We start from the raw sequence: 27953 nt of genomic DNA, 5'->3' as shown, positions 1-27953 counted from the left end.
TTTCATTTTTGGGGACACAGTGGTAGCTTTCAAAGTTACTCTTGGTTTTGTGTTTAGAAATCATTTGGGGCAGACTCAGATGACCATATGGGATGACCGGGATGGAACCCTGGTCAGCTGTGTGCAAAGCAAATGGCCTCCGAGCTGAGCTATAGGTCTGGCCTCCATCTCCAACTTTTGATGCCTCCAAAATACCCACATTGGCAGAAAGCCAGGCACAGAGGCAGGGGCAATGCCCACAAGATCTCATCTCGGTGACCTCTTTTGGTCACCAAGCATTGGCCCCTCATTTCAGTGCCACCCAGTTCTGGGCTCCTGTTTCCCTGTTTGTTTGATTCAAGAGCTAAGTCAAAGGGAAATGACTCGTGTGTCACCATCATGAGGTTTCAGGGTCAGAACATCTTCGGATTGGGACATTTCCAGCAGGGTCTCAGCTACCCCCAATAGCCTTCATGGGGCCCAGAGTCACTGGCCAGGCTCTATCGTGGCCCTTGGTAAGCACCAAGGTCAAACAGGGACACGAGGGTGCCAGGAACCTGCGGGCACCCCCACAGACCTCATCATCGGAGCTATGGCAGCTCCCGGCCAGCTCCCTGTCCGAGTAGATTCTAGACGTGGTAAGCTGCAGGAAGTCTGAGATGCGCTGCACCAGGAAGTCTCGGTCCTTGAGGTTGGCGAACAGGAAGGTCATCCGGTTCCGGGTGCTGATAGACAAGGGACTCGGCAGGACACTGGAGCTATCTGCCTTCTCCACAATCGTCACCTGCGCACACACAACATGAAAGCAGCTGCTGGGAGCCACATGGGAGATGGAGCACTGCCCTGTGGGTCCCTCACATCTCCAAAGCATCACTCCAGCATGCAGTTGTTCTGTCTCCCAGGAGCTTCTGTTGGTAAACAAGGTACTCCTTGGGGGCCCAGGGACAGTCCTCAGCAGTAGGCAGGGTGAGGCCAGGTCAGCCATAGGAGCCCGGGACAGACATGTCTGAACCTTTAACATGTTTGGATGCTGCTCAGAAGGCCAAAGCTGTTGGTGCTCAGGGCTCAGGGCTCGGGGGGTGCAGAGATTGGAACTGGGCCAGCTGCATGCAAGGCAAGAGCCCACACCATAGGGCCTTATCTCAAGCACCAGCTCCTGTAGTTGCTCTGATGTCTGAGGTGTGGGATCCCTCCCAGTCATCCCATCCTAGAGACAGTCCCTGTAAGCCCACATAAAAACCAGCCCACCCTCACCTGTGCCCCCAGAACCTCCTTCTGCTCCCACACTCCGAGTGAGGGCCCCCACCCTGCCATGCAGACCAAGGCCTTGGGAAACACACATAGTCAGCCCCATGCCCCCTGCTCCTTCCTTGCCTCCTGGCACCCCCGGGTGTTGTGTGATCCCTGGGGTACGGGTGAATCTCCCCCTAAGAACTGCTGGCCTCTTGACCACAATGGAGCTGACCCGAACAGCACATCCCTGACACAAGTGTCAGGAAGAGTCGAACCACAGCCCTGGTGTCATGTTCAGAGCAGCAACAGAACAGATGCCAAGAGCCGATCATGAGCACTGAGGCTGGGAGTCAAGCAGATGCTAAGCAGGGAGCTGGTTCCATCCCAGGCCCCCGTAAGGTTGCCAGGAACTGCTAAGAGTGATCCCTGAGCACAGAGCTAGGAGTCAGCCCTGGGCACTGCAGGGTGTGGCCCCAAACCAAAACTAAGAGGAGAGCCTAACCCACGGCGCCCCCTGCTGGAACGTGGCCCACCTCGCGCAGCGGGATGATGAGGCTACACAGCTGCTCCTCCTTGCTGGCGAAGCAGATGTAGTTGGTGGATACGAACATCTGGCCCAGGATGTGCCTCTTGTTGAAGGGTGTCCAGAGGGTGCAGTCTGTGTGTCCGTCTAGCTTCTCATCCTTGGGCAGCCGGAATAGTGCGCGGTACCTCTCACTCTTGGCCCGGGCATCCAGGTCGCTGCAAGGGCCCGAGGAAGGGCTCAGTGCCTGCAGGACTCAGTGGCCAGTCAGGCCTGCAGAGGACGCAGCAGAGACCAGCCTGCCCTGCCCAGCCCACCTGCCCACCTTCCAGCTAGGCTTGCAGCCTGGCGGGGGCTCTGCACTGGGACTTCAATGTGCAGAGCTGAGTCACATGGACATGCAGGTGATCACTGTCCACCCGGTAGATGACAGACAGCCCATAATTCAGCATCAATCCACCGAGCCCACCTCAGGGGCAGATCAGGATCATAACTCACCCTTTGCAGTTTCCCACAGTGTGTGCTCCCCTGCCTGCCCTCCAGAGAAGAACACTCTGGCCCTTCCACTCCAAAAGACCCAATCACCAAATCCTCACCTCCTCACCCTTCCCTCCTCTCCCTCAACCCCTTGCTCACCTCCATGTCCCAGCAGAGCAGGAATCTTGGGATGGGCCCCTCCCCTACCCCCCTAGGGGCTGCCCCTCCTCTTCCAAGTGGGTCCTACCTGGACACAAAGGCCAGACCCACATACCGTTTTAGTGCCGACACCTTCTTGGGCGACTTGCGCTTCAGCTTGGGCAGGGAGCGGTCCTGCTCGAAGCCCTGGTTGTCCAGCAGCTGGCGCATGGCGATGGTGGCCAGCTGCTCCATCAGCTGGAAGGCCTCGCTGACGTTGAGGAAGACGGAGAAGAAGTGCTGGCTGCAGCGTGTGCTCACGCGGACACCATCGGGCAGCAGCAGTGCCGCGCTCTTCTCCAACTGTGTGATGTCTGCCCAGCGCACCACCAGCTTGGCTGGCATGAGGGCACAGCCTGGTCAGGAGTAGCGCCGAACGGCCCTGCCCACCACAGCCACCAGGGCTCCCCACCAACCATGCAATCAGATGGCCTTAACTGACAACTGCTGGCTCTTTCTGGTTTTTTTGTTTGGTTGTTTTTGGGTCACACCAGCAGCACTCAGGGCTTACTCTTGGCTCTGCATTCAAAAAATCATTCCTGGCAGGCTCAGGGGACCATATGAAATGCTGGGGGTCGAAGGGTCAGCCGAGTGCAAGGCAAAAAAAGCCCTACCACTGTGCTATTACCCTAGCCCTCTTTTTTTTTTTTTTTTTTGTTTGCAGCTGCACCTGACTGTGCTCACAGCTTACTCCTGGCTCTGTGCTTCAGGATCACTCCTAGCAAGGTTTAAGAGACCCTGTGGGGCTCTGGGGATTGACTCTGTGTTGGCTGCATGCAAGGCAAGAGCCTCAACTGATGTATTATTTCTCTGACCCCTTGATTTGTTTTTGACTTTTTTATGTCAGGGAGGGACATTTATTTCAGGGTCACACCTTGAAGTGTTCAGAGCTAGTCCTATCTCTGTTCTCTGGGATCACTCCTAAGAGGTGCCTGAGGACCATATATTGTGCTGGGGATCACCCTAGGGCTGGCTGCCTGCAAGACAAACACCTTAACCTGAAACTATGGCTCCCAACTCTAGGTTGTTAGAGTACCAGACATTGAGTGGCCAAATCTGCTAAGGATATAAGTCCCTGACAATTCATTTTACATAGCTAGAGTGGGCCTTTATTACATAATCAGTGTCTGACCCACCCCCCCTTTTAAACAAACATGGATTGAAATAACTGAACTTCATTGTTGAACAGCTCAAAGGCACTCAAGCAGGGTTTGCAGGCGAAACACACAGCTCTGGGGCGACTGTGGGGGCTGATGTTCCCCTGAGGACTCCCCCGGATCCCCTTGGATAGGCGACGCTCACCTTCCCTGCCCATGAGGAAGGAATAGAAGCAGAGGTGGTTTATGCTGAGGTACATCCAGCCCTGCCGCGGTACCCGTCCCTTCCAGTAGCTGCAGGAGTAGTAGTTGACTAGCTTCTCCTCCTCGGGCATCCCAAAGAGCCGGTGGAACTTGATGGTTGCCTCCTTGAACTTCTCTGTGTCATCATCTTCGTTCACATCGTTGATTTTGTTATACTCAGCGATGATGCCCTGGGGTGGGGGTGGGGAACAAGACACAGCACACAACCTGGTCACCACATCCCCATGCCACGCACACTGAGAATGAAGAAAATCACCTTTAGGGCTAGAGTGAAAGAAAAACATCTAGAAAGTTCCCCTCCCAAGTCTAAATTAAACTATTGATTGACAAATAATCACTGCAACTTTAACACGCTCTAGTAGGTGGGGTCTTCCCAGTAAGATCAAGCTGAAGGATATCTGTAGTTTGTTGTTGTTGTTGTTACAAGCAAGGAAAGGCAAAGGTATTGTTAGTTTTGCTCCTTTTACAAGTTCACTAACTTCCTGGTGAACATATAAAAGAGGAAAGGCAGGCAGGCAGACAGACACAGAATTAGTAATGTGATTGCCATCTCAGCCTTGCGGTTCATAATCAAGGAATCTTGATTAAAGAAAGCCACAACATTGGAACTGACAACAGGAGGGTATGAAAGCAAAATCATATAAGAGACAATTCAGGGTCAATGAGGCAAAGCAAGAGACCAATTTACTGTATTGTTTAATCAGTGGAGGGCTGAAGGGTCCGGACAGTGTACAGGAAGAGCACTTGCTCTGACCTGGGTTTGATCCCTGACATCCCACAAGATGCCCCTCAAACCCAACCAGGAGTGATCCATGAGTGCAGAGCCAGGAGTCAGCTCCCAAACCAAAATGAAATGTGAAAATCTGAAGTAAGGAGCCGCAGGCAGCCGTACCTGGATCTTGCCCCTCACAAAGGTGGTGATGTCATTCTCATTCTCGAAGATGGAGAGAGTCTGCAGCAGGTTCTGCTCCAGCCACTCCCAATGCTCTGTGATCTCCTTCCGGGATCCCCCTGCAGGTGTGGGGCAAAAAGATCAGTATCAGGCCAGGAACCTTCCAGAGGCCTGTGCCTGGCATGGAAGGAACCCAGGCAATGAACAGCCAGACTCCAGCTTAGGACCTGCTTTCTGAGTCCTTGGTCTTCTGGACCACGGCGCGGAGCCCCTCACTGCTGTGTCATGTGGAGACCTGTCCTGTCCTGTCTGCCAGCAGTGACAGTGGGGCACAGAGCCAGGGGCTACAGACCCTGTTAGCATCCGGGCCTGAGCACCACCTGGTATGGTCCCAAACAAACAGAATAAAGTGTCTTTTCTGGCCACAGTCGGCAGTGATGGGAACAGATGGGGACCTCTCCAAACCCCTCATATTTTGGGATAGAGGTAGAAGACACAGCTGGTCTAGAGGTATGTTTGTCAGAAATAGGCTGGGAGGCCATAGCTACAGTGCAGAGGGGAGGGCACTTGCCTTTCACATGCCAACTCTGGCTCAAATCCTAGCACCACTAAATATCATCCCTTGAGTCTGCCAGGACTAAGGACAGAGTCAGGAGTAAGCCCCAAGCACAGCCCAAAGTGATCCTCCAAAAAAACCAACGCAAGAAAGAGTCCACTAGGAAAATCATACATCCTACCCTTCATGTTCAAAGGATCAGCCAGGGCAGATTGCCTCTGTGTGTGCAGATGAGATAAATGCTTCCTTGGTTCAGAGAAAAGATTATAGAAGGCACCGAGGCCAAGCCTGAGGTCATATCAGCAGCCCTGGAAGTCGCCTTTATGGCCGCCTCCTTTGGGCCCCAAGTTGACCAGAAGTGAAGACAGGTGTCTCAGTGTTAGATAACACCCAAACAAAGATCATCTTCAAAAAACTGGAAACTGAGCTCCCTTATGATACAGCTGTATCACTCCTAGAGATATATCCTCGGAACACAAAAACACAATACAAAAATGCCCTCTGCAAGCCTATGTTCACTGCAGCACTATTTACAATAGCCAGAAACTGGAAACAACTCAGATGCCCGACAACAGATGAGTGGATAAAGAAACTGTGGTACATTTACACAATGGGATACTATGCAGCCATCAGAAAAATGAAGTAATGAAACTTTCATATACATGGATGGATATGGAAGCTATTATGCTGATTGAATATAGTCAGAGGGAGAGAGATAGACACACAGAACAGTCTCACTTATCTATGGGTTTTAAAAAATAAAAGATATTATTGTAATAATATACAGAGACTATAGATATGAGGGCTGGAAGGACCAGCCCACAATATGAAGCTTACCACAAAGAATGGTGACTCCAATTAGAAAAATAACTACACTGACAATTATCATGACAATAATAGTGAGTGAGAGAAATAATTTTGAATACAGGCAAGGGGTGGGGGAAGTGGGAGTTTGGGGCATTGGTGGTGGGAATGTTGCACTGGTGAAGGGGTGTTTTTTTTTTTTAATATATATATAACTAAAACCAACCACAGACATGTTTGTACTCATGGTGCTTAAATAAATATATTTAGAAAAATAAAAATTAAATTAAAAAACAAAGATAATCCCTGGTTCCTTTGTATCTGTCTGTTTACAAATTGGTTTTACCCCAAAACAGAGATTGTTTTACATATAAAACTGGTTCAGGATAGCCTGAGCTATCTGTTCTTACTTTATCCTTACTCCCTCACTCAGGGGTGGTCTTTGTTCTACTCAATAAAAAGAACAGTTCTGGAAGGCAGCTTGCCAGACCACACTTGTTTCACCCTCAGCCTGGTTTGGATTATTTCATGTGTGAAATAATCTGCTTCAGAACTGTTCACCCGGGATTGGAAATATGGTGTTTGGGGTAATTTTACATCCCGGTGTTGGGCTCTGGGCCAGTCCCATGTCTCTCTTCTTCCTCCCCCACTGGTCCAGCTGGATTGAGCCTTTTTATCTGATTCCTCTCAATGAAAAGAAACAGATGAAAGAGAAAACTTCGCCCAGCACAAAGCAAGGCACAGGCACAGAGGGCAGTCTAAAGATGAGCAGGCAGCATCTGCGGGCCAGAACCAGCCCACTGAAAGGGACAGAAGGGCCTGGGCCTAGACTAAGTCTTTGACAGGCTAGAGAGATAGGAGAGTGGAACCCAACTTTGGTCCCACCTCTGGCAGCCTGAGCCCCACTGAAGTAAGCCCTGAGCACCACAGGGTGTGACTCCAAAACAAAACCCAAAAGAAACCTTCTTAAAGTGAGCTGAGCTCGGCAGTGGGCATGTGGGGGCAGCTTGGTGGTGCCACCTGAGTGCCAACCCAGCAGCCTCCATGGAGCCACAGTGTCCACACTGGTGTTTTCCAATTCCAGAAGGGACTGCCTGGACCCTTGATCTAATCTGGTCTTCCCAGTGGATCATGCTGAAGAGACTCAGAGAGATTAAAGGGAACTGGAGAAGAAACTTCTGTTATGGCTTCCTCGAAATACAGCCTCCGTGTGGAATCAAGGACCAAGGGCAGAGCACAATCGAGAGGGGAATCTTTGGGCTCTAGAATACACACAGAGCTGCCACTGTTCTCTCTGTGCCCAGACCAAACACACACACACACACACACACACACACACACACACACACACACACACACACACCGGGAAGGAGGAGCTGGAAATCGTGGCCCGAGAACAAGGTGTGTGCAGGAAGCCAGGGGAATCTGAGTACCACAGGGATGTCTCTAGACTGCTATGACCTACCTCCACCAATTCTGCTGTGACCAGGGAAAGGAAGTGTCCTCTGCATCCAGGGGCCCTGAGCTCAGCTGCAAGGAGACTATGAGTTCCGACTTCCCTCCCGCCCCCTCAGAACTTACCGGGGTCAGAAATTCTTGTGGGCATTTCTTTCTGCACCAGCAAGGCAGTTCAATGCCTTTCTGTTTTGGGGGGATGACACATCAATCAGGTAATGCTTAGGGGTTACTCCTGCCTGTGCAGTTAGAAATTACTCCTGGCAGGATCACATGATCCTAAGGAATACTATAGATTGAACCCAGGTCATTCGCATGCAAGCAAAAGCCTTCCCCGCTGTGCTATCACTCTGGTCCTTACCTAATGCTTTTCAAACAGGCTACCTAGTGGCCTGTCTGCAGAAAGTCCTGCTCAGATCCAAATACTGCCTAATGCACCTGGGCTGGCCATGGTGCTCCCTCACTTCTCAGGTGCCCAATGTCAGCTGCAGGTGTGGCCCAGTTCCAGCTGCTCAAGGGGAAATGATGTGGCACTTCTGGGTGGAGACAGAAACCACGGACAAGACTCCTGTCCTCCCGGCATGCGTGTTGCCCCCCAGAAGTCAGGGAACTGGGGATGCGATTGCAAAGTAACAGATACACCAGGCAGAGAAGGACTCTCCATTCTGTGCTCAGTCTCAGAAACTTAGCAGCAAGAAAAGGCCTTTCATTGTCTGGCTACTCACCGCAGGCAATGGTCCAGTAGACCAGGGAGTCTGGAGTTTGGTAGAGGATCCGGTATGGGGCAGCACGGGCACTAGAATCCAGCATCACATCGAGTGTCCCCACCAGAAGCCCTGGAAGGAGAAGCAGAAGGTTCAGGCTACTTGCGGCCCCCACTCCAGGGTCTTCCAGGGAAACTGTGCATCTCATTCCCACCAACAACTCCCAGTCCAGCTGGTTGCCGAGCCAAGGGGCAGGGATGGGATGACTGAGGGTGCTTCATGCCCAGTCTGTGTGGCCTGTTTATGGGTTCCCTGTGTCTCCCACAACCCACCCCACCCACCCCCAAGACAACTTCCCACTGGACAAAGGTTCTGAGTCCAAGCCTCCAGCTTGCTCCCACTTTCCTTCCCTCCTTGGTTGGACCAACAAGGACATGAGTGTCTGCTCTGTGCAAGGCCTGCCCAGGGGGCACCAAGCTGAACTCCACACAACCCAAGGCCTCCAGTAGGAGCAGACAGGTGGACACACTCTGCTGTCTCCCCTCCTCACCAGACGGGACTCCTGTCTACACCCACCAAGACCATAGGGATGCCGGCTGAGTTCTCTGCATGAGAAGCCTCCGAGAAACACCCTCCCTGACCCAAGTCCAGTGACAAGGGAAATGAATGCAGTAGGCTGACAGTGGGACCAGGTTGGTGCTGTGCAGAGTCCCACTCAGGGCAGGGGCCAATAGCTCACTCAGGCGCCCAACTTGCGAGGAGTCAGGGGAAACTCTCTCACTACACCCACCCTCCATCCAGAGCACAGAGATGTGTGGACAGTCCTCTAGGTAGAGTTGGAAAAAATGCAATAAGAAAGTGCCAACGCAGCCTTTCTTAGAAGTCTGACTCTGTACCCTGAAACAGGGATGGGGGAAGAGGTGTCAGAACACCGAACAAACCTTCCCGCGTTTCCCCCACAAAGCACTCTCTTAGCAGCTGTTTCCCTCTGCTATTCCTGGTGTGAAACACTCTTTGATCGCCTGCGACAGTGAAGTGGAATTAGGGGTATCAAAATAACTCCTCTCTGCATTGCTGCGTGCCTCAGTTCAGGAGCATCTGGCCCAGAAGATGCTAAAATACTTGAGAGAAGTATAATAAATATAATATATTTATTATAATAAAATAAAAGTATAATAAATACTTGAGAGAAGTAAGTGTGTGTAGGACTCCCCACAACCCTGGAAACACACGAGGTATGTGCCAGGCTTTTCCGTGCTCAGCAGAGAGCAGGGAACAGCGATGTGTCCATGACTGTGGTCAATGGACCTGAAGGGGGGTCCTGGACTCGGCAATCTCTCAGGGTCTGAAATCTGAGGGTCCCAGATGCGCCCCCCCATGTCACAGTCATGAAAATATGCAAAGACCCCCTCAGTGATCAGCAGAGAAACTGGACAGTTTTCACCTCCCCCACTCAGCACTGTGGTCTCGCCTCATTTCACTGAGTGAAAGCTGGAGACTGTCCACTTGAAGCAGCTATGAGTCTCGGGTAATTCTGGTTGAAAGTTACGGGCTGCCATTTCTCCAACAGGTTAGACAAAGGACACTATTTTTTAGCAGTCACTTTTAAATTCAGGCATGCATTGTCTGTAGAAATAGTACCATGGGATCGTAGCAATAGCACAGTGGGAGGGCGTTTGCCTTATACTAGGTTGACCCGAGTTAGATCTCTGGCATCCTATAGGGTCCCCCAACCTTGCCAGGAGTGATTTCTGAGCATGTTTGTAAGAAAAAGAAGAAAGATAGAAGAAAAAAAGATAGAAGAGAGAAAAAGAAAAAAAGAGAAAGAGAGAAAGAAAAAGAAAGGAAGGAAGGAAGGAAGGAAGGAAGGAAGATGAAAGAAAGAAAGAAAGAAAGAAAGAGAAAAAAAGAAAGAGAGAAAGAAAGAAAGAAAGAGAAAGAAAGAAAGAAAGAAAGAAAGAAAGAAAGAAAGAAAGAAAGAAAGAAAGAAAGAAAGAAAGAAAGAAAGAAAGAAAGAAAGAAAGAAAGAAAGAAAGAAAGAAAGAAAGAAAGAAAGAAAGAAAACAAACGTGTACAATTAGTGCAGTGGAAAACTAACTTTTAGACACTCCAAGAATTCAAGCATCTCATGCCATGCACAGTGCTGCCCACTGTCTGGCTCTGGAGATGCTGCATCTGGGGTAGGGGTAGGGGGCCATGTCTACACTAAAAGGCCCAGAATGGCCAAGAAAAGACGAAATCCCGAGCCACCACACCCACAAGCAGGCTCAGCCTCAGACCTGTCTGCAATGGGGAAGGGAGCAATGCTCTCAGGAAACTGCGTTGCCTTGGTGCTCCTCCTTTGGGTCCTCACTCTTTGGTTCTCTTTCAAGTCTCATATTTCTTAGTAATACTTTTTCCCTACCCAGGTTCTATTTTACTGCTTGCTTGTACCCAAATTCATATTTGACAGAGTTGCCTTTTTATGATTTACACAATGGACAGAAGATACTGTTCTGCAACTACTCTTTTTTACTGAAGTATGCTGGTAAAAATTTGCCCATATGATACTCCTACTTCTTTTCATTCACTTTCTATGTCAACGTTCTGGGCAAGGGATATGGTTCGGTGGGAAGCACACGACTTCTGTCCCCAGCATTGCACACAGAAACTATGAGATCCGAGAGCCAAGCTCCCTCTAGGTCCATGATAAGAGCCCTAGACTAAGACGAGCCCAAACCCTAGTAAAAGTAGTTTTTCTTGAAACAGTTTAAAAGTAATTCTTCAGGTAGGTTAAAAGTATAGTCTTAGCTAAAGCAGAGGGAGTTAACTCATTTCTCCTCTGAGCCAAGGCAGAAGGAGTTAACTCAGAAATAAAACCATATAAGGAATACAAGGATGTCCCTCCCTATTCTGTTAAGGTAGAGGAACTCGGTGGGTCCAGAATGTTCCACCTGATAAGGCCCCCTTGACAATCAAAGTTGAGTCAGATGAGTCAGAGATAACTTTAAACATCAATGCTAATAAATAATGTGCTTTGTGTGCAAAATAATATAGGCCGATCAGGTATGAGATGAAAGATATAGACCAATCATGTATGTTGTGAAGGTTAAATTGCTTATATTAACCAATGAAATGCTTAAGTTGTTGAATCCTCTGAGTCCTATAAAAGCTGGGTAAGAATTTAACTCCACTGGTTAGATGAGACTTGGACCTCGGCTAGCCGAATAAACTCCCTTTTGCATCTTGCATTATAGGAGGTGATCTCTGACTCTCAGCACCAAGGTGTCAACTCGAACCCTATAAAGCACAAGGCAACAAGAATTCTAGCAGGGCTGCAGTCACAGTACAGCAGGCAGGGAGGGCACTTGCTATGTAGGCAGATTGTCTGGGTACCCCAGTACCTCCAAAGGGTTCCAGAGCCCCATCAGTTGTGATCTCTGACAGAGCCAGGAGTAAGCCCTTAGCAGTGCTGAATGTGGTCCCCAAACAAAAAACACATCATGTATTTCTAATCATGTATTTCATATTTCAAATGTTATTTTACTATATATATACAAAATAGCTTGTCCTTTTTCCTAAGAAAGAACATCTGGCTTTATTTCCAATTTAACTCTTTAATGGATACCATAGTAATTTGAGTGTAATATGATCTTTAAGTACAGGCGCACAGTTCCAAGGATAGAATTGCTGGGTCATAGAAAAGTGCATTTTTTTTTTTTTTTTTTTGTGGTTTATTGGGCGAAAGCAGTGCTCAGGGGTTACTCTGGGCTCTGTGCTCAGGAATCATTCCTGGCAGACTCTGGATACTATGGGATGCTGGGAATCAAACCCAGGCTGTCCTGGGTCTTCCACATGCAAGGCAAATGCCCTGCCTCTGTTCTATCACTGGCCCCTTTTGCTGCTTTTTGTATGTTTATTTGTTTGTTTTGAAACCACACCTGGTGGTGCTCAGGATTTACTCCTTGCTCATGTTCAGGGGTAAACCTGAAGGGCTATATGAGGTGCTGGGTCAAACCATCAAACCAGGCCAGCCACATGCAAAGCAAGCACCATGCTCACTGTCCTATCTCTCCAGCCCCACCAGCTCTTATGTTTTAAATTCACCAATAAAGAGGGAGCCCCCAAACTCAAGTATACCCCCACCTCAGCTTCAAAAAACAAACTAGAGCTCCAAATGTCAGTTATTTTTCCCCTCTCTGCTACCTTATTGCATAGCCCAATTACACCATGTGATTTCCAAGTCTAGTGTATTTATAAACCTTGGATTCCTAGTTCCCTGATGGGCATCTTGTAATCATGGACAGATCCATCAGGGTTATTAACAGGCCAAGGCCAGTACAAACCAGTACCCCTTGCTGCTTGCCAGCCATCCCTGTCTCCTATTTTGTGAGTTATTTGGCCATTTCGGCCATATGAACATTCACTTAGAGATCCAAGTCAAAATTTGAGTTGACCAGTGTAAAGCTTCCACTAGTACACACAGAACTTCTGTTTAGGCAAATATATGCTGATCTCAAAGCAAAGTGAAGTACAATTGGGTTCAGTTCTTTATGATAGTTCTACAGAAAGACAAGTATTTGCAAGGCTCTCTGGATCACTTCCGGGTCAAATATCTGTAGGTCCTCTCAGACCTCTTCCCTGGTCCCTCTCCTAATTCCTCATATGTACCTGGCACAGGCCCTGCTTATCTCAGAGGGTACTGCAAGATGCTGGAATAACGGGGTCGGCAAGGTAGCGATAGAGGTAAGGTGTCTGCCTTCTAAGCACTAGCCAAGGAAGGACAGCGGTTCAATCCCCCAGCATCCCATACGGTCCCCCCAAGCCAGGGGCAATTTCTGAGCGCTTAGCCAGGAGTAACCCCTGAGCATCAAACGGGTGTGGCTCGAAAAACCAAAAAAAAAAAAAGATGCTGGATTAATCCCCAGAAGCAAATGCTGACTGACAAGCTCCCGCCACAGAAGCGATTTTCAACGTCTCCCCGCAAACTTTGTTCACTTGCCAAGACTTCACACTCGCACAGACTCTTACCTTGATCTAAAACTTAACCCTGTAATTTTTCTTTCTGGCAAACCTCAACTTCACAACCCAGTTCCCAGTTGCTCGACACACTTTGTCTTCCAACTCTTTCACCCCCAATTTCTTTAAGCAATTAGGGGTTCTCTTTTCTGTGACTATAGATCATCCTTCAGGTTTTTAATACCAGATTGTTTCCAAGTTTAAGAACAAAGTCCAACTGCTTCCCCACTCACAGTTCTTTTTTTATCTTTTTAACTGGGAAATCCCAAGGCACATTTCTACCTGGTAAAACAGTGCCTGCCATTTGCTGGGGATTGGAAAGAACAGGGAATTTGTTTTGGAGCTTATTTGTTCATTTTGTGTCACAGAGCCCATTCAATAAATTCTAGAAAAGGGATCATCAGTTATTTATGTTATCTTTTTGCAGGGGGCAGGCACACCCAGCAATGCTCAGGGCTGACTCCTGGCTCTGCACTCAGGGATCACTTTTGGCAGGACTCAGGGGAACATATAGGATGTTGGAAACCAAATCCGGGATGGCATCATGAAGGCAAATGCCATCCCTGCTGTGTTCTTGCTCTATCCCAGTTATTTACATTTTTTAAAATATTAAGTTGATCATGAAGGGAGGCCCTAACCCAAGGTCTGAGCAGCCCATTTCAGGCTGTGCATGTTAAAGCAACAGGTCCTCCTCTCTGAGACTCCCTTCCAAAGTGACTTGTCACTTTTCAGCACAAGCCAGATCCACAGCAAAGACATCTCAGAACCCTCTGTTAAGGGAAAATTTATGAAAATAGATGTTAGATGATTATAACTCAGATAGGTGATCAGATAGATATAGATGCCTGTTAAGCCTTTCTCCATCCCCACCTTGTTGATCCTCTTGCTCTGAAATTTCACCTTGAGATGTCAAAGGCCTGCTGCCCTGGTAACCATTATTCAACACCCCTCCTAAGAGGAACTTGACATATTTGGGCAAAGGAATGGACTTCTGCTCTCCCTTCCTAAGGTTCTCACCTTATTTGAAAAAGGACAAGCTCACCATCTGATTGGACACTGTGACTGAATCTAGACTAGGGATTGATACATTCTACAAGCCCTACTTTCCATATCGACCCTTCTAAGGTTCCTTAAATCTATAAAAGACACCTCCCTAGATTGCCCGGGGCTTCCGGTTTCAGTCTGCATGGCTGTTCCTGGCGCCCCAGCTAGCTAGAATCAATAAACCTATTTGCTGATTGTATTTTCTGAAGATTCGTGGTCTTTATTTGAGGCAGTGGGCTTTGACGGATTCTTAATACCTCGTCCTTCTTGTGTCTAGCTTCTGGAAATGTCTCCAGCACTTAGCTAAGGTTGCCTCCAGCTCCAAACAGAAAAGTCCAAGGCCATAGGATTGAAATCAAATTCTCCTGCCAGCACAAACTATCCGGCACTCGAACCCCATGGTTTGGGGCACGTCTCCCTGCAAGGGTACAGGGCAAAATGAGAGGGGAGTGGAAGGAGGAAGGGAGGGGAGGTGTGTTCCTGCCTGGCCTCAGCCCAAAGAAGAGCTCCAGTACTGGTTACCATGCAAGGCCTCCCTGGGCTGCATGTTCTTGAACCCCATGCATATCTGACTAGAAGTGGCTCCCTCACCATTGCTCAAACCCATATTTCTGGCATGCACACCTGCATGTACACACACTCACACTCACACACACACACACACACACACACACACACACACACACACACATCCTGCTGTTTGCAGACAGATGCACCCAAGAAGTGTCTGTTTCTATAGGAACTACACTGCTGACTAAGGCAATTGGAACAAAACTTTACTATTTGTGGTTATGAATCCACGTGTTTTCAATCTCTTGCAGACGGATGTGTTTGGAAATTAAAATGCACAGGAAATATTAAAAGTATCAAATAAAGGGCAGGAACTATATATAGTATAGTGGGGAAGTCATTAGCTTTGCCCAGGGCCAACCTGGGTTCTATACCGGGCATCCCAATATGGTCCCCTAAGCCCATCAGGAATGATTCCTGAGCACAGAGCCAGGAGCATTGCTGGGTGTGGACCCCAAACAAACAAAAGATCTATCAAATAATGGTAACCCCATCCTGAAATTTATCTACTAAAACCAACTGACAATTGTGTGTGGTGGTTAATGTCCCCTACCTGCCCACCCCTCCCAGGCTTGCAAAGTGTTTTATTGAGTGAGGGAGAGAAGGGAGAGGCAGCCTGAGGGCAGACATTTCCTCTTCTAGCTATTTTGAGTCTCCATAGGAACTCTGTAAAGAGCACTGTCCTGCAGGTAAATCTGTTGGCTGAAGAAAATGTTTGCCCAAGGCAAACAACACAGAAAGGAAATCCTTTCTCAACTGAAGTGTAAGGAAGTCAGGAGAAATGTGGAGTTGTCTCTTCATCCTAGGGGCGAATGTGAATCAGTGTGGCAGGGCTATCTGAGGACAGGCTTCAGGTTCTTTCCAGAGGGGTGAAGCCCTGGCAGAAGAGCAGCTGGGGGTGGCTCTTTCCTGTGAAAATAAAAGCTTTAAAATTCCTGGTTTATGCAATTACCCATGTAATTCAGTAAATGTAAATCATGTAAAGAAAGCAAAATGGAGCCTCAGCCCGGACCTGTTTCCCATCACCAGAGATAAACCTCCGGTCTGGCCTGCATTGGAGCCCAGAAAAAGCAGAATTCAGTCTTCTGCTGTCAATTAGCCCGAAAGGTCTCAGGTACTTTCACCTCCCAGGAAGACCAGGCCCTTCCTGCCAAGACAGCAGCTAGCTATTAGAACAGGGGTTCCCTTCTCTTTAGGGCAGGGTCTGAGAAGGAACCATCAAATTTCCCTCTTTGGGGTCCAGTGATGATCTGGCAAGGTTGCCCACAGACCATGCAGGCAGGAAACCAGGACTGATTCCTGGCACCTCCTCGTACCATACATGTGAATCGGAAGTAGCTCTCAGTAAAACCCATCACTAGGGGCAGGTCCTAGTGTGGGGTGATCTCTCCTCAACCCCTTCTCAGGTTTTGGTTAGGCCAATCAGATCCTCTGGACTACATGAAGCCAGTGGCCTGAAAATTCAGCCAAGGTGCCGGAACCAGCCACTGCCTGGATAGGCCCAGCCCATGGGAGCCCCATTGGGAGAACCCAGAAAATTGTTGCCACATTCTAGTTGCTAAGACCCACCCCCTGGAGTTAGCTAACCCTTTCTGGCCTATAGAAAACCATCACCCTCATCCTCCAGGATGAGAAACCACAAAACAGACCCAACACACTACAGGGCCTCCCATGTCTAAAGGATCCACTGCATCTCATGCTATGGGGCTTTAGATGCTGAGAATCAGTCCCCAACTCTTCAGGCAGGAGAACAGCAAGTGGTATCTTAATGTGGGTGGGAAGGGAGACTGGGGAGCCTTAGGGCTTTCTTATTCAGACCATGTAAGATAAATGGCTGCTTTGTTTAGAATCTAGGCAGGTGAATAAGTAATTTTGTTGCTAGGAAACCAGGGCCAGGCCAGGGGTCACCATGCGAGTAGAACCCTCAGAATTACTTTGCTGGAGGCCTTTGTCTCACAGAACCTGTTCTCTCCCTTCTAGTGAGCTTCCAATCAAGCAGCAATGCTCCACACAGACACACACCCCTCCACAGCACTCACTCCACCTTCCAGACATGTTTTTTATTCTGGTTTTTGGGCACACCCAGAGGTGCTCAGGGATGACTCCTGTCTCAGGATCATTCCTGGTGGTGCTTGGGGACAACTGGAGATGCTGGAGTCAAACCTGAGTCATCCACAGCAAGGTGAGCATCTTTCCTGCTATACTATCATCTCTTAGGCCCGTATCTGGATTAGTTGAAGTCTGGCAGATTATAATCCTAAAAGAAAAGCTATAAAGATGAAATGAATTTCCTTACTTCCATCTCTGGGTTGCAGGTGGCTGGGAATACATGCAGCTGGTTCACCAGCCAAAGAAAGAAGCTTGCGACTGTGCTTTTACCTACTTAGGAAAGGTCTGAAGGATGTTTCTATAGCTAGGGGCTGGAATGAAAGCACACAGGTGGCCAACCCAGCTTTGATCCCATGCATCCCATTTGATCCCTTGAGCCTACCAGGAGTAATTTCTGAGCACAGAGCAAGGAGTAACCCCTGAGCACCGCCGGGTGTGGCCCAAAAACAAAAACAAAAAACAAAAGGAAGCCGGAAAGATAGCATAGAGTTAGAGTGTTTGCCTTGCATGCAGAAGGATGGTGGTTTGAATCCCGGCATCACATATGGTCCCCCAAGCCTGACAGGAGCAATTTCTGAACGTAGAGCCAGGAGGAACCCCTGAGTGCTGCTGGGTGTCACAAAAAAAAAAAAAAAAAAAAAAAAAAAAAAAAAGAGAGAGAAGGAAAAACAAACAAAAGGACAAAGAATATATCTACAGCTATATTGTTATAACACACATATATTTACATATGCTGAGCTATATTAGTAATAGGAGCTTCTGTGGATGACAATAATGCAGGGAGATTTCTTATTAAAGGGAAGAAATCAGAAACTATTCAATTTTATTTTTACTTATAAAAGATTCCTAATAGGAGAGATAGTACAGGCATAAAGGTACTTCACATGCATTTAGCAACGTTGGTTCAATCCCAAGCACCACCCTATGGTCCTTAAGCACCACCAGGAATGTTCGTTGAGTACAGAGCCAGGAGTACGCACTGAGAACTGGTAGATATGGCCCTAAAACCCTTTCTTCCCCGAACAAAGGTTCCCAATAGATTGTCAGAGTGTGTTTTTAGAAGTAATAGTTAGAATTGTGCCTTATAAAACTCCATTCCAGGAGCCTTGAAGGTGTGTCTATGGCCAGAGCACATGTGCCTGGCATGCTCGAAGCCTATGTTCAACCTCTGGCACCACTTGGTCCCTGGAGTGGCACTAAAAATGTCCCATAAGCATTCTAAGAATGCCCTGCACACATGAAAACAAAACTAACTCCATAGTCACCCTAATTATGCACATGCATGCTTCATAATAAAGCCATAGGAAAAGTGTGGCCCCATCCCCCCATTCTAACTGGGTAACTTGATCTTACCTGCAAGACCTCACCCATTCCTGGGAGAAGTCTTGGAAAGGTTAGATAAGGCTTTGACCAGAGAGGATTAGGGGCTTTTGGTCTTTGCCAGGATGGAGAGGAAGAGCTAAGATGCAGGGCAAGCTAACGATAACATGCGTAAATGGTTGAAATTGACCACACATATGGTGGATAGGGTATGAATAAAACTGATACTTCCTGGTGCCTGTCTGAGTGAGTCTGATTCCCGCTACAACCACCTAAAGATAATGACCTGACCTGATGGAGCCACGTGGCCGGGGCCAAAGGCCAAAGGCCTCCATCCACCATCCAAGGCCATCATAAGGGCTGTTTTTCAACAGAAAAGGACTTGATGAACGAAGAACCAGCATTACAAAAAGACACACTCTGGGGCTGAAAGATAGCATGGAGGTAGGGCGTTTGCCTTACATCCATAAGGATGGTGGTTTGAATCCTGGCACGCCACATGGTCCCCCGTGCCTGCCAGGGGCGATTTCTGAACCCAGAGCCAGGAGTAACCCCTGAGAGCTGCAGGGTGTGACCCAAAAAACAAACAAAAACAAAAGACACGCCCTGTGGGGCCAGAGACAGGACAGCAGGGTGAGTGCCTGCCTTGTACATGGTCTACCCGGGTTCTATCCCCAGAATCCAAAACAGGAGTTATCCTTGAGTGCAGAGCCAGGATAACATTTGAGTAATGCCCGGTTTGGCTCCCCCCACAGAAGAGAAGAGCCTTGAGTTCATTCAGATCTGAGCCCGGTGAGCCACACCCTATTGCCTAGGGGAGCTGAGCTGAGAGTAAAGCCAGGAAGCTGGAAATGAAAAAATGCCCAGAAACCAACTGGTAATGCTACCAAGTGCCCAGACCATGCCCTGCAGATACAGAGCTGGGATGTGGGAGGTGGACAGCAGATGAGACGTGACCAGAAAGGCCCAGGGTAGGTGGGAGGTCACTGATGCTGCAGCCAGTTTGGAGGAAGCCTTTTCCTAGCTCCTGGCTCACCCTCTGGTCCTGGGCCTGGCTCTAGTGGATCCTGGCAAGGAAAATGGCTGCCTAGGTAAGCTGCCTCTCTGCTCCTGGCAGCACCAAGAGCCCCTCTCAGACCCTGCTAACCCCATTTAGAATGAACCAAGTCACCAATCCCTGCTGTACCCTAGAGAGGTAGGGAGAGGAGAGGAGAGGAGAAAAGCAGGGGGAGAGAGAGAAATAGAGAGAGAGGAGGGGGGGGAGAGAAAGTGTGTTACATAACAGGACAGGCATCAACTGCAGCAATGTAATAATATGCTTTCCAGCCTTGCATAGAATATTCCAGAACAGATAAAAATAGCAGCCGGGGAATGGTAATTAAAAACAACCGTGCATCTTATTTCCAGGAGGGAGGTACAGTAGCAGCTTGGCTTGATTCCTTTGCACCTCAAGGTCATGGACCTCCACTGACCTCCTCTCCTAGGGGAACTCCAGGCCACTAGTAGCTGTAAGCTTCCTGGTGAAGTCTGATAGTCTCAAGGATCTGCAGGTTGGAAGTGAGAAAGGGAGAGGAAACCACAACTAAGGTCCAAATAGCGCTGTGAGAACTGAACTAGGAGGACAACTGAAGATAAAGAATGCGCCAGGATGCCAGGGTTGAGAAAGCAAGAGGAAACTTCCAGACCTGCTTTGACTGTGTAAAGCCAGTATGTTCCAGAATATTCTAGAAAGTCCCAGAATGTCTCAGATGTCCCAGCAAGCACTGCCCCTCAGTTCTTTGTGAAGAGGGGACTGGGTATTGGGTAACACCAGGGGTGCTCTGGAACAAAGCCTGGTGGTAGTTGGGGACCACAGGTGGTGTTGGGAATCTGGGCATAAGTTGGCCACAGGTGAGGTGAACATCTCAGCCCTTCACTGTCCAGTTCTGCCCTAGGCTTCCCAAGTCATCGCCAGTGACCCATAGGAGGCACCTACACAAGCAGTCCCAGGGTCCCAGAGAGAATCCAAGAGATCCGCTGGGGTTCCTATCACCATCAAATGAAATTTAGGAATCACTGGGGCCGGAGAGATAGCATGGAGGTAAGGCATTTGCCTTTCATGCAGAAGGTCACTGGTTCAAATCCCGGCATTCCATATGGTCCCCTGAGCCTGCCAGGAGCGATTTCTAAGCATAGAGACAGGAGTAACCCCTGAGCACTGCCAGGTGTGACCCAAAAACCCAAAGCCAAAAAAAAAAAAAATTTAGGAATCACTGTCTTCTGTTCTAAAACAAAAAATGGTGGAAGCAAAATCCATCAACAATCAGCACAGCAGGGTATTGAAGGAAAGAGGGGACAATTTTATTGCAAGGAGATTAAAAGCTATTTTAGGAAACTTGTTTGTCTCATATTGTTTTTGTTTGTAAAATAAATTCTCACGTTGCAAAATCACCCTACATGACGTGTTTCCACCTCCCATTTCTATCCCAGGTGGATGAGCCTGATGAAGGTAGCTGCAAAGGATTAATTATCCAAGCCAGTCAAGTCAGAATCATGGAGTCAGTGGTTTGTTTCTCCCTTGCTTCATGGTCCCTCTGCATGCCAAAATCAGAATGCTCCTTCTTTATTAAACCAAAATCCATTCATCAGGAGGGAGTAGTGATCCAAGTAGGCTTTTACATATTAAAGGGAGATGTTTAAAGGAAAGAGAAAAAACCACGGGCCAGAGAGATAGCATGGAGGTAAGGCATTTGCCTTGCATGCAAAAAGACGGTGGTTCGAATACCGCCATTCCGTATGGTCCCCAAGCCTGCCAGGAGTGATTTCTGAGCATAGAGCCAGGAGTAACCCCCCCCCCAACCTGCATCTGCCCTTCTGTGGAGACTCAGCAGCTGTTCTCTGGATCCAGAACAGAAGCTCCGTACCCTGTTTCCCTCTGTCACTCAGACATGCGTGGTAAGCCAAAGGCTTGTTCTTTCTTTTTCTGTTTTTGTTTTTGAGCCATACCAGCGGTGCTCTGTGGTTACTCCTGGCTCTGCTCTCAGAAATTGCTCCTAGCAGGCTCGGGGATGTGATCCCAGGCCTGTCCTGTGTTGGCTGAATGCAAGGCAAATGCCCTATCGCTGTGCGATTGCTCCAACCCTTGTTCATTTATGTCACAATACTCATTAGTCTATGTAGACAGGAAGCCAAGAGCACCACAGGGGATTGGACAAAGACAAGCTCTTCCCTTGCAGGCTGGCGCAGCAGCCCCTGTTCTGGGCATGTCACCCCAAGCCCTGTTCCGAACAGGAAAGGACGCCAGCCAGGACAGGGGGAGAAGGACAAACAGGCTTTCTGCAGGGATGATGGGAACCATGAGCAGAAGGTGAATTCCTGGTTCTGCAGCTGTATATGCCCCTCTCTTCCTTCTCTTCCCATTTGGCTCCACTTCCCAGGTGTGCCTGGGTCATAGTGGGTCCCCATGTTTGAGACCAGGCGCAAACAGGTAGAAAGCTCGGTGAGAGGAAGCGACAACCTCACTGACTCATCTGTCTCATCTGTTCTTTTCTGTATTTGCCAATACAGTCACACAGATGAGCTTCCTCAACTTACGCCAGAGACATTTTGAAATCAAGAAAATGGGCAGTTAAATATGTTTCAGGGGTGACTCGTGGGCCTTTCATCTGAGTTTCACTCTGCCAGTTTTTGACAAGAAAAACCCATGTTGGGCCAGAGTGATAGCACAGTGGGCAGGGTGCTTGCCTTGCACTTTGCTGACCCGGATGCTATCCCTGGCATCCCATCAGGTCCCCTGAGCCTGCCAGAAATAATTTTTGAGCACAGGGCCAGGAGTAACCACAGAGCAGCAGCATATGTGACCCAAAACCAAAAAAAAAAAAAAAAATGGGGGTGTGTGGTAAAAGGGAGATGGGGCTGGAACAATAACAACATTGAGAGTAGGATATTTGCCTTGCACTTGGTTGACCCTGGATTGATCCCTGGCATCTTATAAGGTTCCCTGAGATTGCCAGGAATATTTCTGAGCATAGAGCCAGGAGTAACCCTGAGTGCTGCTGAGTATGGCCCCTGAAAAAAACAAAAAGAAAAAGTTTACAGAAAATGTACACTACTTTACTCATGCCACATGAGGGTGATTTTTCTGTTTGTTTGCTGCTGGGGAGGGGAAAACACCTGGTTGTACTTATAGCTTACTCCTATCTCTGTACTCAGGGAATCAATCACTCCTTGGGGGTGCTAGTGGTCAAATGCACACCTACTATGTGTGAAGCATGTATTATCTGTGATGGCCTAACAAGGAGGGTTTTTAATAGCATTTCATTGTATAGCAAGAGTTTAAGGTTGTACTCAGCTATATCTTCTGTTATAAAGAAGACAGGCAATTCGATGGAAAATGCACTAGACATGTCTATGGGCTGAATCTTAATGGGTGGTCTCCATGGTGACTTGTGTCAGAAGAAGGAATAAACAGGACATCAGTCATAGAAGTTGGCCTTCTTCCTTCTCACTATGAATGATAGTGGGCACCTGCAGAAGATCCTGCCAGACCTAAAAAATGTCATTAACTTGGCTGGTTTGAAGGAGAAGATGGGAAGACAGGTGCCATAAGACAGTGGGTAGGACACTTGTCTTGCACACAGTGACCCCCATCTGATTCTCAGCATCCCTTATGGCACTCCAGGGATCATTCCCACTACGACTGGTCCCTGAGTGCAAATCCAGAGAAACCTTTGAACACTACTGTGCGTAGCCACCAAAACAATAAATGAATAACTAACTAAACAAATAAAATGATCACTAGGCTGGAGAGACAAGTGAAGGAAATGAGAGAACAGAGAAAGGGAGGTGCCAGGTATATGACTGATCCTTCTAGTTCTCTAATTAGCATGTATTATCTGATTGGCCATCCTGAAAACTTACTGGCATAAGGACATATACCATCTAATTGGGCAGCCCACAATCCACCACACTCAATTTGCATATATGAGTCAATTGGTTGTTGCAACTAGATTACCTCATAGTTTGTAACCAATCAGATTGAGAATTATGATTTTGTTTTGCATGGGTTCAACCCTTGAATCACTTGATCCTCCAACATCATACCCACAAGCACACTGCCAGGTATGGCTCCCAAGAACCCTCCTACCATTAAACAAACAAGTAACAAAGCATGAAAGGAATGGCGTTGATCCAGGTACATGCAATATCACTTCAAAGGGGATACCCAAGACTGGGACTGGGGTGAGTTTTCTGCAGGGCTTGGGGTGAGCTTGGAAACTGGCAGCATTGAAAAAGCATTGAGACAGACACTTGGAGGGGAGAGAGGAAAGGTAACTGCCCACAACCAAATCATCAATGTTATTCAGACTATTGTTGACTTGGGACCCACGCTATAATAACCACATTTTAAAAGTGTTTATAGGGACTGAAGTGATAGTATAGTATACTATATATACATATGCCCTGCATACTTCAACCTCGATTTGATCTTTAGCACCCTATTATGGTCCTAAATCACTGCCCAGAGTGACACAATGAGTGCAGAGCCAGGGCTAAGGCCTGAGATTGATCATGCTAACGCAGGTGGTAGGTACAGAGTGGAAGTGCTGCATGCCTGAAATTCTAGTATTTAGCACACTGTACATGCACAAAGGGCCCTGGTGCTGCCCAGCTTGATCACACCCAGGGTCATGACCTAGGACAAAGAATTCAATTTTCCAAAACCCACAATTTCCTGCCTCTCTAAGCAGTGGAGAGAAGATAGTTTTCTCAGAATTGTGGTGAGGTCAGAAAGAAGGAGATTCTGTGTGGAGACACACTTCTTGGAGCCTTGTCTGGGCTGAGGGTTCCATAAACAGTTTGGAATGGTGGATCGTACGTGATCTGGCCAAACACACCCCAGAGTGTGGAGCCTGCTGGAGGGGTGAGTGTGAGGTTTAGGACAGACAGGACAACCTGAACACCAAGTGTCTGAGTTGGGGAGTCAGAGACAATATAGAAAAATACAGAATATAGAATATATATTTTACATAGGTGTAGATATAGAATGGATATATATGTAGGTATATCTATATAGATATAGGTAAAGAATATAGATCTAGATATAGAAAAACAGGATATATGGGGCCAGAGAGATAGCACAGCGGTAAGGCGTTTGCATTAGATGCAGAAGGACGGTGGTTCAAATCCCAGCACCCCATATGGTCCCCAGAGCCTGCCAGGAGTGATTTCTGAGCCTAGTAGAGCCAGGAGGAACTCCTGAGCCCTGCCAGGTATGACCCAAAAACCAAAAAAAAAAAAAAAAAAAAAGAAAAGAAAAAAGAAAAAGAAAAACAGGATATAGTAAGATAGAATATAGAAACTTCACTAATTGCAGTGGAGAAATGGGGGTGGAGATAGAAGCTGGAAGCCCAGTGAGGGCCCTGTGGACATGACTAGTGAACACTATGGAAGTGACTAATTGACTCTATGGAAATGGTCGATGGACATTATGGAGTGACTGATGGTGGGAGTGGCTGAGCCCCTTCTCTGACACAGGCTCTCTGGATGGGCCATGGGGTTTAGCCATTCATAATGATGCCCCAGTGACCGGGAGACACTTTGGTCTGGTGGAGAGCAACAGAACAGACCTCACTGTGATGCTGCCTGCTGCCCTACTGCCAGTTTTTCAAAGGCTGCCCTCTGCATTCTTCCTTTCTCAGCCACTTGGGAAACAACAGAACCCTTGTTCTCTGTTCCATGCTGCTGCTGTTCTTTTAGTTTTTTCGTTTTCGTATTTTTTTTTTTTTTTAATTTTCAGGCTTTTTAGGCCACACCTGGCAGTTCTCAGATGGTGCTCAGGAATTGAACCTGCATCAGTCGTACGCAGGGCAAGTGCTTTCAGGGCAAGTGCTTTCACCGTTGCACCCTCTCTCCAGCCTTCAACACCCCGATTTTACATCATTCTTTCCTTTGGCAGGTGGCTTCCTTCCATCCTGGACTCCTGCTCTTAAATTTCATGAGGCGAGGGAACAAGAATGAAGAAGTGGGCTGGAGAGATAGCACAGTGGTAGGGGATTTGCCTTGCATGTATCTGACCCAGGACAGATCTTGATTTGATCCCCGGTGTCCCATATGGTCCCCCCAAGCCAGGAGCGATTTCTGAGCGCGTAGCCAGGAGTAACCCCTGAGCACCGCCAGGTGTGACCCAAAAACAAAAACAAACAACAAAAAAAGGATGGAGAAGTGCTATAAGAATGTCGAGTTTCATGATCAAAAAGCCTTTTTATATTTTCCCAACCACATGAGGAACATGACTTTTTGCATAAACTTAAGATACACATCACTAGACAATAGCCAGCAATAGTGATGGTGACACAGTTGACGGAAGCAAACGGGAATGGGATGATCAATACGAGCTCATGTCCAGAGCTGACTGTCCCTTTCCGCTCTGCTCTTCTCTCTCACCTCTTCTCAGAGGAGAAGGGCCAGGATGGAACTGCTCTGTTACCAGCTAAGTAGGTAACAGACACCATTCTTAGCCTCTTCAGACATGGTTCTTTACTCCTAGACAGTCCTCACCCTCCCGGGGTCTCCCACAGCTGTATTCTACATGCTGGTGTGACAGGCTGAGCTTGGGAGTCTCAGAGCCACAGGCTAATGTGGCCCAGGAAAACTGCCTAGTCGGCGCTGGGGAGAGACGCATTTTCCAAACTCCTCTGTGTGTTCGTATATTTACATAGTTTTCTATAGAAACCCCCAAACTTGTCTTCTTTGCCAAAAGACAAGCTGGTGGAGAGAAGCAACTCTCAGCTGGCAAAGGGCTCGAGTCCTAATATAGAAACAGTTCTTACGTGTTGATTAAAAAAAAAAAATACAGGCACAGAACAATAACAGTTTCCCAAAGAGGAAACAGACATGATGGAGCACAATTACATGGGGGGGTGGGAGTGAGGAGTTTAGTGCCTCAGCAGAGAAATGCAGATCTCAAAGAGATAGAGAAGCATTCTCATGCATCAGGTATCGAGGGCGCACAAGCCCGAGAACTCTCCTCCCATGAATGCCTGGGACACAGCCCCACACTTCCTCCCACAGTGCTGAGTGGGGCAGGGGTTGGTTCTGTAAAGCCCAAATGAGAGAGACTAATTTGGTAATATTGATAGAAACTCCAAATGCTAGGGGCCCCAGAGAAAGCACAGTGGTAGGGCATTTGCAATGCTTGTGGCTGAACAGGGACAGACCCAGGTTCGCTCTGTGGCATCCCATATGGTCCCCCGAGCCTGCCAGGAGTGATTTCTGAGCGTAGATCCAGGAGTGACCCCTGAGCATTGCCGGGTGTGACAAAAAAAGAAAGGAAAGAAAGAAAGAAAGAAAGAAAGAAAGGAAGGAAGGAAGGAAGGAAGGAAGGAAGGAAGGAAGGAAGGAAGGAAGGAAGGAAGGAAGGAAGGAAGGAAGGAAGGAAGGAAGGAAGGGGAAAAGGAAAAGGAAAGAAAAGAAAGAAAAGAAAAGAAAAGAAAGAAAAGAAAAGAAAAGATAAGAAAAGAAAAGAAAAGAAAAGAAAAGAAAAGAAAAGAAAAGAAAAGAAAAGAAAAGAAAAGAAAAGAAAGAAAAGACAGGCATGTCTAAGTGCCTGGTGAGGAAAACTGACTATTCACAAAGATAAAAAGCAAGAGGCATTAAAGCACTTCTGCTCAAAGATGGGAGAAGTAGGCTGGTCTCTGTGCCACCTTGTATGTGCAGAAAGAATCTAAGCCAGGTGCACATAGGGCTGAGCAATCTCCCGCAGCATCCTCACCAGACAGACAGACCGACGGACAGACAGACAGACAGATATAACCACTGCTACTCCTTCTCAAATGGGGACTCACTGGCATGGAGCAAACAACCAAGTAGAAAAGTCTATGCTCAGAGCTCACAACTGATAAGCATTTCCACGACTGAGAAATATTTCCAGATGAAAGACCGTGAACCATAAGGCCCGGGAGCCCGAAATCAACACGGTCACATGGAGGTCTCGCTGGTCCACAGCTGTCACTGGGCACTGGGTCTCTCTGGAATCCAGCATACGGGCACCCCATTTCCCTCTGCCCTGATTCAAGAAATGATGGTGAGGGGCTGGAGCCATAGCAGAGCAGGGAGGGTGCTTGCCTTGCACATGGCCCACCTAGGTTCATCCCTAAGGTCCCAGGGGCACTGCCGGAGTGATCCCTGAGCAGAGTCAGCAGGTAAGCCCTGAAAATTTCTGGGTGTGGTCCCCAAACAATAACTAAAAAATGATGGTGTGATATGATCCTTTGACCTGTGGGCTAAAAAAATTTTTGTGGCAAATGGAAGGGATTTGGGGGACCATATGGGATACAGGGATCAAACCGTTTATGAAGGCAAATGCCCTGTCCACTGTACTATCACTCTGGCTCCCAGAAACATCTTTGATCTACAAGATGCTCAAAGCTCTCAAGAGTAGACAGGAAGCCTCCAAGCCTGAATCTCAGAGTACATACTGGGTGTCTTTTCGTCTGCCTAGAATAGACCTGGATGCAGATGGCCTTAATCTTATGAATCATTAAGAGCGTCACAAGAGCAAGTATCAAGTAGAAAAATGATTGCAAGAGCAGGGACTGGTGGATCAGAGCCTCTGGCATGCAGACAGCACTGCACCCTGGGGACCTATCCAGGGACTTCATTGTCGACTCTGGAGCCCACTGGACTCCCCACTTTCATGCCTTCCTGGATGCCAGTCAGCTCAATGCCCAGGCTGGGCCAATGCCACATG

At 48.0% G+C, this 27953-nt stretch overlaps 1 protein-coding gene across 1 annotated transcript in view; it reads right to left on the bottom strand.

Moving 5' to 3' along the window:
* TBC1D9 (TBC1 domain family member 9) overlaps nucleotides 1–27953 on the bottom strand; it is a 63543-nt gene that overhangs the window by 18885 nt on the left and 16705 nt on the right. The window contains exons 2-7 of the mRNA XM_049769984.1: nucleotides 8204–8314; nucleotides 4664–4782; nucleotides 3713–3941; nucleotides 2487–2748; nucleotides 1746–1953; nucleotides 557–763 (exon numbers count right to left, since the gene is read on the bottom strand). Of these exons, the coding sequence (XP_049625941.1) occupies nucleotides 557–763; nucleotides 1746–1953; nucleotides 2487–2748; nucleotides 3713–3941; nucleotides 4664–4782; nucleotides 8204–8314 (1136 nt within the window). The remainder of the gene's footprint in view (nucleotides 1–556; nucleotides 764–1745; nucleotides 1954–2486; nucleotides 2749–3712; nucleotides 3942–4663; nucleotides 4783–8203; nucleotides 8315–27953) is intronic.

The sequence above is a fragment of the Suncus etruscus genome, chromosome 3 (assembly GCF_024139225.1).
Source record: "Suncus etruscus isolate mSunEtr1 chromosome 3, mSunEtr1.pri.cur, whole genome shotgun sequence".
In the NCBI taxonomy this organism is placed as follows: domain Eukaryota; kingdom Metazoa; phylum Chordata; class Mammalia; order Eulipotyphla; family Soricidae; genus Suncus; species Suncus etruscus.
Note: the sequence above shows the minus strand (reverse complement) of the source record. Positions and strands in the feature narration are given on the sequence as shown.